Source organism: Paroedura picta, chromosome 8 (genome assembly GCF_049243985.1).
Source record: "Paroedura picta isolate Pp20150507F chromosome 8, Ppicta_v3.0, whole genome shotgun sequence".
Classification (NCBI taxonomy): domain Eukaryota; kingdom Metazoa; phylum Chordata; class Lepidosauria; order Squamata; family Gekkonidae; genus Paroedura; species Paroedura picta.
In genome coordinates, this window is record NC_135376.1 from 89,197,378 (window position 1) to 89,209,085 (window position 11,708).

General features: G+C 46.2%; 1 protein-coding gene across 1 annotated transcript; it reads right to left on the reverse strand.

The window, feature by feature from the left end:
* Positions 1–3,299: 3,299 nt before the first annotated feature.
* Positions 3,300–11,425, reverse strand: LOC143844025 (solute carrier family 25 member 16-like). The gene is made up of 6 exons (XM_077350957.1): positions 11,070–11,425; positions 9,935–10,035; positions 9,271–9,346; positions 8,438–8,552; positions 5,410–5,531; positions 3,300–3,953 (listed from the first exon to the last, which is right to left on the reverse strand). The coding sequence occupies exons 1-6, from the start codon at positions 11,190–11,192 to the stop codon at positions 3,879–3,881; spliced, it is 612 nt and encodes a 203-aa protein (XP_077207072.1). The 5' UTR covers positions 11,193–11,425; the 3' UTR covers positions 3,300–3,878.
* Between the last annotated feature and the right edge of the window lie 283 nt (positions 11,426–11,708).

Consider the following 11,708-nt stretch of genomic DNA (forward strand, 5'->3'; position numbering starts at 1 on the left):
GGGAATCCGCTTTCTGTGCAGTTGGCAGCCGTTATTCTCGTTGGGTGGGGGTGGAGTGGGGGTGGGGAAATGTGGCCAGGCACACTTGAAGGGGGCCACTGACTGAACATGTTTATGGGGGTGTCCGTGAAATAGCCTCCTTGTCACACATGAAGACCTTAAATTGCTAAGCCTTCCAAGAGAAAGAAAAAGAAATGTCATCCATTCCTTCGTGTATGCTTGAATTAATGTGTGGGGGGGATAAGGAATGCACACGCTTCTCTTGGTTAAATGTTCTAGAAATCTGCCTCAAGTATCTGCAAGACAAGGGACATGGGATATAGTTCACACTAGACCTTTTAAAGCCTAGCTCATTGTGCTAGCAGCCAGGGGCCCTGGTACCCGAGAAGAGCTCCTAAAAGGGCTTTTTTTTAATGTACCTTGTTAATGCCTTGGTCAGCAAAACTGTCCTGGAAGACTGGAGGTGCTGGTAGCTGCAAGATGAAAATCATCATTCTGAATGACCGTGAAAATACGTCACTAGTGACTTTTGATATTCAAATGATTTTTAGTGGCCGTAATGGGTGACCATGGGCTGGCCTTCCATTTTCAGATAGCTCTCCAGTTTCAGATAGCTCCTGGCTAGCTCCACTCACCCTTTTCCCACTATTTAATTGCAAGATGAGTGAAGGAAAAACTCCAGGGGCTGCACCCACTCGCAGATCCAGCACAATAGGCCTGAAGACGAAGAAGGGCTTCAAGTAGTCAGTTGAGAACCTGACCAAGGCTTTTGGGCTGGGGCCTCAGACTACGAAGAAGGGCCTCATGGAGGCAGCTGACTCTCTGCCCGAGGTTTTGGGGCTGGTGTACACAGGCGTGCAATCGGCAGCTTCTGCAGAGTGAACCCCCGAAGTCTCGGGGGTGGGTTCCTCTGCCACCAGCCGGGACTAGAAGGTGGATGACCCAGAGCACTGTGGGAGTCTCAAGGGGCTGGCCTACCCCAGTGGTGAAACCGCTCCAGTCCACAGGGAAATGCCTAGTTGTGGGGCAGAGCCCTTGCAGGAGAAGAGACCACCCCAGGAGTAGGGGGAGCTCCAAGGTGTCTGGCAGGAATGGGGCAAGGTCAAGCGCCCCACACCTGGGCACCAGAGAAAATGTGTGTGTGTGGTGGAAGGCAGCCTGTGAGTCAGCATCCACCCTACTTCCTCCCATCATGGTGCTGGCAGTAGTTTCCAACACAGGGCCCCCCACAGGTGGTGGTTTGAGCAGACTCTGCCCAGCCAACTGTGACTCTGGCTGCCCAGGTGATTGTGACACCTACAGCCATCTAGCCTGTCATCCAGTGCAGCACACAGGCTTTTCACAGAGCTCCCAGGAGCAATATGAAAAGTGGTTCCTGCAGAATGCCCCTGTGCGATCGCAAACCGAAAAGCTGCCCCCGGCCAGTAGGGGCCCCCAGCTGCCCCCAGCCAGTCCACCTGCCCCATCTGGCAGAGAGAAAGGCAGTTATTAAACGTATCCAACCCTGGGAGCGGGCTCGGTGGCTCCCTGAGATGTCCGCCCTGGCCATGCTTCAGGGCGAGATTGCCCCACGCCAGCCACCAAGTATTCCCTCCCTTTCCCAACCAAGGGATCGGTTGCGCTGGCTGCCTTCCCCTGCTGCGCCTGCCCGACTTTTCCCTCCGATAGCACCAGCGGGAGCACCTCGGAAGGCTGCTTCCACCAGCGGCCATCCTTTTCTATTAATTCCGGGGAACAATTGCTGCCCCCACCCACCGCCGCCGAGGTCATCCCTCCAGCGACAGGTAAGACCAATGTTTCGTTCTCTCTACACATAGACATAATTAGGTGAGAAGGCGACAGTATACAGCCTTGCCGAACTCCGGATTAGAACTCCAGATTAGAGGCTGCTGCTATTAACTACTACATAATGCTGGGTCTTTGGTTTGTGTATCCTAGGGACTAGTACCTTCTGGTTGCAGCTTTCGAGGTCACAGGCAAAGTCTTTTCCAGTCCTGTTGCCTGTGGTAGTGGATGCTTCAATGGGCAATTATTAGACCTCAGCTTTTATATATATGTAGTCTGCCCCTAAACCAGTAGTTCTCAACCTGGGGGCTGGGACCCCTTTGGGGGTTGAATGACCCTTTCGCAGGGGTCTCAGCAGCTTGGCCGGTGCGGGGTGCCGCCATTGTTGCCGCTCCTGCAGGGGCCACACAACAGCCTTGCGGGGTAGATGGAGATAGAGCGTTTGTCTGTCTGGAGCAGCAGAAAAGAGCGAGATTGGCTTGGTGAGACAAGAGGCAGAACTGAACTGAGAAATCCCAGGAAAAAAAACAATTTATATACAATCATGAACAATGGATCTTTACGCCATATTTCAGTTTCGGTTTAATTTCTGTGAAAGAACACTAGCACAATTTTATGGTTGGTGGTCTTCACAACAAGGGGAACTGTATTAAGGGGTCGCGGCATCAGGAAGGTTGAGAACTACTGCCCGAAACAGTGGGTATTATTTCACAGAGAACATTACCCAACTCAAAGAAAGCAATGCCAGATCGGAAGTTGTGGCGGCAGTTGTGCTATAGCTAAGAGTCAGATTCGCCAGAATGGCTCTCATCATCCTCATTCATACAAAAAACAGGGTTGCACTTACCTGTAACTGTTGTTCATCGAGTGGGGTTCTGTGCAGTCCCACATGGGTTCTGCGGAATCGCAGGCCTGCTTCGGAGATATAACCAGCCAACATAAGCTCAAAAAGACTCCCAAGAGTGCCAGCCCCTCCCCTCACAGAGTGACTTTCCCGCCCAGAGTCACGTGATGTGGGAGGAGCTAGCACTCTTCCCTCAGTCCTTCCCTTTTGCCACTTATCAATCAATACTACGCGGCCCAGCGGGGATGGAGGGAGGGTTGTGTGACTGCACAGAAGACCACTCGATGAACAACAGTTACAGGTAAGTGCAAGCCTGTTTTCATCTTCGTGGGTTCTGTGCAGTCCCACATGGGAGACTAGCAAGATCACTCACCGTGGAGATGGGGTGGGCTATGCGTGCTGTATTGATTGCAACACTGCCTTTCCCACTGTAGCATCCGTTGCGGAGTCAACGTCCAGGGAATAGTGACGCACAAAAGTCCCCGGTGTTGACCACGTAGCCGCCCTGCAGATATCGGACAGTGGAAGTCAAGCTGCAAATGCTGCCGAGGTCGCTTGGGCTCTGGTCGAATGAGCAGATACTTTGAAAGGACAGTCACGCTGTGATACTCTGTAAGCATGCTGGATCGCCTGCACCACCCATCTGGAGAGTGTTTGAGCAGATGCCCTTTTACCTTATTAACCCCTTTAAAGCGCACAAAAAGCTTTCTATCCAAATAAAAAAGAATTGCTCGTCTCACGTTTAATGTGTGCATATGTCTCTCAAACTGTGTAGTTGGATCTGGAAAGAAGGTTGGAAGTATGATTCATTGGCCTAAGTGGAACTTTGACACGACCTTGGGCAAAAAATTGAGGCTAGGGCGTAGCAATACTTTGTCCTTATATCGTTATAGGAAGGGAGGCTCCATTGATAATGCTGCTAACTCCCCTACTCGACGAGCAGAAGTAATAGCAGTCAAAAATACGACCTTGTATGATAGAAACGACAAGTCCGTAGTTGCCAATGGTTCAAATGGTTTATGAGTCAGCATAGAAAGAACAAGTGACAAGCTCCATTGAGGGATTTCCAAAACCATAATAACTGTCTGTTTTCTTTCTAAGCGCTGTCTCTTTCTTTGCCCTGATAGTATCTATACAAACTCTAGAAGAAGTAATCGTATGTAATTTTCTGTTTGCAGGAAGCAAAGCAAAATTCCGCAAGCAGGATTAATTTGAGGAGGCCTCTTTGGAAGAAACTATATTCTGAATTCTACTCACCTGCATATGGAGCCATTCCTACTATCGTTGGCATGAGCCCTCGATAAAATCCTTGCATGCCGCCTTCCTTTTGAATAAGTAAAAGACAATAATAAAGATAAATAAAGAAGTATCTAAATACGCAAGGTACCAAATGGACACATATTGGAAAGGTATTTTGAGCCATTAAAATGCCACTTTTTTAAAAATCTGGGTACTCAAAATGAGTATGCATTCACTAATCCACACACAATCCTTTCAGAGAGAAGCCAGATTCTGGCGACTTAACCTTCTTGGGTCTTTATTGCATGCCGGTATCATTGTAGGGTTTTGCTGACAAGCAACATCTATACCACACAGCTAACCCAAACCATGTCAGCTGCGTTTTGCAGAGCTGGAATTTTTTTACCACCTGAAGGAGTCACAGCTTATAATTGTATTGCATATTGTCCCTTTTTAATATATGCAAATGAGCCTCTTGTGGTGGAGAGTGGTAAGGCAGCGACTTGCTGTCTGAAGCTGTCTGCCCATGAGGTTGGGAGTTCGATCCCAGCAGCTGGCTCAAGGTCGACTCAGCCTTCCATCCTCCCGAGGTCGGTAAAATGAGTACCCAGCTTGCTGGGGGGTAAATGGTAATGACTGGGGAAGGCACTGGCAAACCACCCCGTATTGAGTCTGCCATGAAAACGCTAGAGGGCGTCACCCCAAGGGTCAGACATGACCCGATGCTTGCACAGGGGATACCTTTACCTTTACCTTTAATATATGCAAATAAAGGCTTCGTTGTTGTTAACTGTGTTCAATTGGCAAGGGTTTTTTGATCACCAGTGATGCTCCAAGTGTTTGCAACAGGAATGGAAGGACACTACAGCAGGCATAATTTTAGACACGGAGTCCTTCTCCCCATTTTAAATTCTCTCAGTCTGATTAGCCCGGCAGGGGGTATGGGGTGGGGAGGGGGATGTATTGGCTTTAGCTGTAGCACTTTTTATTTTAAACTGTGGGGAGGAATGGTATATAAATCAAATCAGACAATATAGACCAAATCACTGGGGGAACACAAGTGGATGACAAGGTATTTTATTATAATCTGTTTATTTCAGCTTATATAAATGCCATGATAAATAAAGTAAGGACTGTAAAGCATTTTGTACAACTGTTAATAAGGAACTCTAGTTTCTAAAACGGGCACTAAATAATCGGTAGATCCCCAAAGATCACTTGCCTGCTCTAGCAATTCAGTTGCCCCAACAATGCTACTTGGTTTGCTGCCACTGTCCTCCCTTTAAGGAGGTTGAATCTGCAGGTTGGATCTGCCTGTAAACAAAGCAGATCAGAATAGGAAGTCAAAGCTGCTCCAAGACTCTTAGACGTGCCTTTTAAAAACACAGCCGCACGTGGCATGTGAGCCTGCTAATCTATTTACCTTGTCCCAGATACCTTACCTGGCCTCCATCAGCAAATATTAAAAACCATTTTCCCGGTGATTACTGAACCCAGCAACACCGAAATGAAGTGCAGGGGGAAATACAAAAAACAATTACCTTTGTGTAAATGGTCTTGAATGCATGAATAATTCCTGTGTACTTATGATCCCCTTTCACTTGGAATGCCAGACGTGCTCTCACCATGTCAAGAGGATAAGTACAAATGACTGCAGTTATACCTTCAAAAACAAACATCATTTGCTGAGTTCAGCAAAATACTTGTAAAAATGGAAACATCTATCAAGACCATCTTCTGCAGGAGCACTCAGACTAAAGGCATATTTTTTAAAAGTCAGTTTTCAAATGCAGCCTTTTATTTACCCTTAGAGAATTTGTGCTTTTAGATTTACAAGGTGAAAGATTTCAGAAGATGCTCCTATGGTCACTCAAGGAGGATTGGCAAAAATCTGCATTTCAGTTTGCCCTACCTGAGCGAGCAAAGGCCTGACCTAACCACCTGGATGACTTCAGCCTCACTGACAGAGAAGAGAAGATGCTTCACATTCACAAGAGTGATACACACAGACCCATGAAGCTGCCTCATACTGAATCAGACAACTGGTCCATTGAAGGCAGTAACTTGCAGCAATTTTCCAGGGTTATAGCAGAGGTCTTTCATATCTCATTCCATCCTTTAAAATGAAGATTCCAAGAACTGAACCAGGGACCTTCTGCATGCCAAGCAAAAGTTCTACTGAGCTGCCACCATTCTCCAAGCCAAGGAGCTATTTCTTTCAAGTTCTGCAAAATCAGATTCTTATAGTTCAATCCTGTGCAGTTACCTCCAGTCTAAGCTCACTGAGAAGAGTGGGGTTGGAATGCATGATTCTGTATAGGAATGCCTAGGCAGACATTTAAGGTTATTTTATTATACCACCCTCCCTGGAGGCTCAGGGTGGTTTACATAAAACGTATGAACAATTCTAGAAACAATCCATAACATATAAATAACCTACTCCCCAGAGGACAGTGGATGCAAATTTTACCATTACTAAGACAGTTTACGCACTGGGAACTTCACTGCGCCAGCTCCCGTGCAGGAGCACAAATTTGGGGTGGATAAGGGACACTGGGACAAAAGCTCCCCTGTGTGGGTGCAGGAAGAGGTGGGGCAACCTGCCATGACTAAAACTCCAGCCTGCAGCCTGGCATGAAACCTCCTGTGCATAAACGATCTAAGGGAGCATTCTGCTTCAGAAGCAGTGCAGTTCTCAGACTTCTTCTAGCATGATGTATTTTATTGTTTTCTCCAGGAATTAAAGCTAACATAATAATATGTGAATAAATACATTTTTGTAGTTTTCTTGGTTTCTACATTTGGAAAGCTTAAATCCCTTCTGTTCTTAAAGTTCTTTCATGTAGGAAAGTGGAGGGGGAAATCATGTTGTTGCTTTTTTCCTGTTTGAGTCTGCTTGTTTTTTCCTTTAAGGAAACTTTAAGGCAATTATCGACCAATGAAGAGCTACCAGTGGGATCTGAATTACACAAGACTCAGGAAGCCCAGAGATTAAAGTTTCCACTGCTGTGTTAAACTTTGTCACCTGGAATACACGCATCACAATACACTTTTCCTCACATTACTGCCACTGCTCAGATTCTTTTTCTCCTGCTGCTGAGAGGATTTCAGTCTCGTAAGCACTAAGGAAGGTATTTCAAGACCTCACTGAACTTTCAATATTTGTTCAAATATACTGACATTGACAATACTGGGGGGGGGGGGGAATCTCCATGTGAATTGTGCTTGTAAATTTCAAATTCCTTCTGATTCTCACTTCTGTATTTGATGCTCATCCCTGTACCATAGCTGTAAGTAACTTCACTATAAGGTCAGATAGTTCTTATGCTTATTTCTCAAGTCAAAGGGAGGCAGATTCTACAGCTGGAGAACCTTCCAGCGTCACACAGAAGTGCTTTGCTCCCATCCACTGAGCATCAGCATATATTTTTGCCAACAGTGCATCATCTGAAAGTGCTCTCCAATTTTGTTAATATAAGCACGATTATGTTTTTTGTTTGCCATATAAGGGATGTGCTAGATAAGTGCTGGGGGGAAATCTGATTAACTCGTGATCTTTATATTCTCAGAAGGAATACAATCTTTCCCCCACATAGCTCTGTCCCAGTAGCCTTAAATACCTCTTGAAGCCGGTTTGCACCCATTCAGTCTGGAAAACATCCTGTACTTTAAAGTATCTCAAAAATATAGAGTGAGACTTCTTCATTATACCCAATTTGGGAGGGGGAGGGGTTGTCTGTTAAACTTCCAGCCTGCTAGTCTTCTGGTTGGTCCAAAAAAAATGCTATACAGCTTTTGTTTTTTTCTTCCTGTGGACCAATATAAACTTTTAAACAAAAGTGTTACAAGCTTTATCTATTTCTTTATGTAGCGCAGCAGTTTTTGATGTGAATTAGTTCTACTCCACCAGGAAAAGTATTACTGTTACCCCATATTCTTGGCCAGTGATTCCCCCCCCCCTCTATTTCTTTATTTCTCACATTTCAACCCCCTCCCCCCCATTTCAATGTTCCTTTTCAAACCCACAAAATCCCTGTATTTTATGAAACTTTTTTTTGTTCTGGTACCATGGAGAAGAATATGCTCCATTTCCCTGCAAGGGGGGGGGGGGGAGCAAAAGTACTTAACACGCACTATCCTGCTTCCTATAGCCAGTATCAAAAGTAGAACAGCCTCCTGGGGTGCTTTCCCACATGCTAAATAATGCAGTTTCAATCCACTTCAGTAAATGTGAAGTGGATTCTGCCATTTTACTATTGTAAAATTCAGTTGCATTGAAAGTGCATTATTTAGTCTGTGTGTGAAAGCCTCTCTAATCCCTCAAAACTGTTCAAATGTTTGAATGGTTGACCTCTGATATGCAAACATTTTGATGCTACTGTGCAGGTATTTATTATGACTGAAATATTTTTCAGACTCTCTAGATATATTCATATTTGTACTCCCAAAATGCAGAGACCAATTTATGATTAAAGCAGTGACCTCTAATTGGGATGATAATTAGATGCAGCAAAAATGGCAAGCAGAGGATAATCATAATAATTTTAAGCATATGGAAATATAAAATACCTGCCATGGAACCGGCCATTAACCGATGGACATGTCCAGAAATGCCAAGGTTCTTCTTTATCATCTGCAAAAATATCAGTATTTCCAAGTGTAGGGAAACGAAACCCTTAACATACTAAATAAACCTTAATGTGCAACTCAGCAAGAGCACAAACAGTAAGTGAGCACGTTTATGGTAGGATTATAATCAGTGGGTAAGAATGTGTCTGCAATGGCAGTTTTTTCCAAAATTAAGATGGGCAAATGATTTCTCAGTCTACCCTGGAGTGGTTTTCGGTCTGTCTGGATTATACATGATTACAAAATAGTGAGGCAGATCTGGTCAGCACAGGCTACAAATTAGTAGAAGCAGCAGATCTGCCTCATCTGTAAGGTATCTGTTCTTTAATTCATACTTTACAGCAGTGGTCCCCAACCTTTTTATCACCGGGGACCACTCAACGCCTTTTACTGAGGCCCGGTGGGGGGGGTAGTTTACTCCTCTACTCTCAACCACTGCCCTAGCACTCTCTGATCACTATGGTAATGTTTAAACATCCCTTCAAAATAAGATACAGACACGCCACAACAATGAAGTGTATTGTAAAGGGCTGGGGGGGGGGGGAGAAGGCGTCCTTCGGGGCCCACCTCCAATTAGTCAAAGGACCACATGTGGTCCGCAGCCCACAGGTTGGGGATCGCTACTTTACAGGAATACATATTAAAATACAATTCTATAAAAGCATAACTGGGCACCATTTATTGGTTTCTTATATGAAAAGGATCCTATGGAGAATTTCTGCTGACAAAAGAGGGAAGCCAACACTTCCCACTCCCATAGCAAGTGGCCGAACCTCTCCGTTTTGTTCCCTGGGGTGGGGGGCAGGTCCTTCTGTCCCCCAGGAGTTCCACTCCAGGCGGCATTTTGGGCTGCAACAGGAGGGGGAAGTGAGAAAGTCACCTGGCTGGATTCAAGCCAATGCCAAGATCCCAATCCAAGACAAAGACTGCAACTAGTTCACCAGGCAAATGTACTAAGGAGCACTCAGGGCTGCTGCTGTAATCTACCAGCAAACCTAGGCCCAGATGTATATTTAGACTGCAAACTTGCTCCTTCGAGAAGTATGTGATCATAACTGGGACAGGTGATCTCGGCGCTAGAATCAGGAATTAGTAGCATTTCTGCCTTGCTAGATGTAACTTTCAGCTGATTTACATTAATTTGGCCCAGAATTACTTTTGCTCAGTCCCTAATAATACAAAACAAAAAATAAACGAGGCAGGCTCATGCAGGAGAAATTCATAAGGGGATGCTGGGAGCTCTCCAAACACATTGAGGTGTGCTGTAGAAATTTGAAACTTTTTGCAATAAATTGACAGTATCCTCTCTGCCTCCTAAACATGAAAATGGAATGTACCTGCATAATTTGAAATACCCCTTTGGAAAATTATGAAAACATGATTAATTACACAGCATGCTCTGTGCATTCACAAAAGAGAAGACATAGGTCGAGTTACCTCTTTATGTTGACCAAATGCTGTAAAAACTGTATTGCACCGTAGGGAAAGATTCTTATCATCATTGCTCCATTTCCTCTGTAGAATCCCAGGTAACCCTCCTTTTTCGGGACAGCGCACAGTGTGGAAAGCACACCCGTCAGCAACAGAATAAACTAAAATTACAATAAATCAATACTCCCCTACGCAATATTACTGATTCGGAGAGTTTAAATCTGTGCAGTTCAACTTTCTCATCTCATCTCATCTCATCCATAATAAATGAGAAACATCAGACTAACATCAAGGCTGAAATTTTAGTGACTGGAAAAAGATATTTGAACAGTAAACTTCTGTCATCTCTGATTATACCAAAATCCCTGGATAGCACCAAAGCTTGGGGGGAGGCACAGAACACTAGAAACTGCTGTTATTATATAATTACATAGACTTGACATTATAAGCATACAGTACAGTCATAAAACTCTACGACCAACAAATAAGCACTCAGGATGATTAGGATGATAAGCCCTGGCCACTGTGATAATATAATACATTTTTTAAATGTACACTGTATTACTTATGTTCTACTATAGCAGCATTGTAGTAGTGCTGGGCTCAAACAAAATCTAAATCTAGTTACTGAATCTCTACCACGAAGACTGCTGAAGTTGGCTAATACACAGGAGGTCCAAAGGTACTAGATTGAGATGGTAGGTCGTCTAGCAAAAGTTCTCATTCAGCCTGTTGTACAAACTGGCTATAGAAAAGAACAGGGACTCTGTGTTAGACCACAGTGTGTCCCAACCTGGGAGGTGAAATGAAACTGACTCCGCCCACCCATAACTTTCTTTCCCAATTAAGCTCAAGCTGGACTCTGTTCCACACAGGTGGGCAACGGCGCTTCCCACCTGCTTTCGCAGCGGTGCGGAGGAGGGAAAAAGACTTCGAAGGAGCCCGGCCAGCGCCTCCTCCGAGGCAGGCAGAAGGAAGCGACCCCAGCGGGATCCACCTGGCTCCTTTCGGCGCGGGGATCTGCTATCCGGGGAGGCGGCTGAATCCGCCCCCCCTTCTCTGCCGCTCCACCTGCCCGCCCCTCCCCCCAGCAAGACCCCCGCCCTCCCCACCCCGCCCCGCCCCGCCCCGCCCCGCTCACCTCCCGCCACGAAGGAGCGGAGCCAGTAGAAATCCCTGCGGGCCGGGGCCGAGGGTCACTCCCTCCTTGCGGCAGAGAGCGAGCGAGCGGGGCGGCCTTCTCCTCGAGGCAGGGCGCCTTCATGGCTGGGGACTCGGCGCCGCCACAGGCTGAAGTCCCACCGGGCAGAGCGAGGGGAAGGCGGCCAAGGGGCCTGGCGGTCGCGCCTCAGCCGCCGCCGTGTCTTCTCCGGGGTCCCCCTCGCCTCACGGGAGCGCCTCTCCTCAGACTCATCCCTTGAAGCAGCCCCGTCTGCCCGTTTCTCCCCTGGGAACCCGCTTTCTGAGCAGTTGACAGCCGTTATTCTCGTTGGGGGTGTGTGGAGTGGGGGTGGGGAAATGTGGCCAGGCACACTTGAAGGGGGCCATTGACTGAACATGTTTATGGGGGTGTCAGTGAAATAGCCTTCTTGTCACACATGAAGACCTTAAATTGCTCAGCCTTCCAAGGGAAAGAAAAAGAAATGTCATCCATTCCTTCGTGTGTGCTTGAATTAATGTGTGGGGGGATAAGGAACGCACATGCTTCTCTTGGTTAAATGTTCTAGAAATCTGCCTCAAGTATCTGCAAGACAAGGGACATGGGATATAGTTCACACTA

What these genes read in the sequence shown, in the direction of transcription:
- LOC143844025 (XM_077350957.1), bottom strand. Translation starts at nt 11,192, where the DNA reads ATGAAGGCGCCCTGCCTCGAGGAGAAGGCCGCCCCGCTCGCTCGCTCT. An exon ending in CCGCTCCTTCGTGGCGGGAG is followed by an intron (nt 10,036 to 11,069) that starts GTGAGCGGGGCG and finishes GTCCCGAAAAAG; the next exon opens with GAGGGTTACCTGGGATTCTA. An exon ending in TCAAGACCATTTACACAAAG is followed by an intron (nt 3,954 to 5,409) that starts GTAATTGTTTTT and finishes CTTATTCAAAAG; the next exon opens with GAAGGCGGCATGCAAGGATT.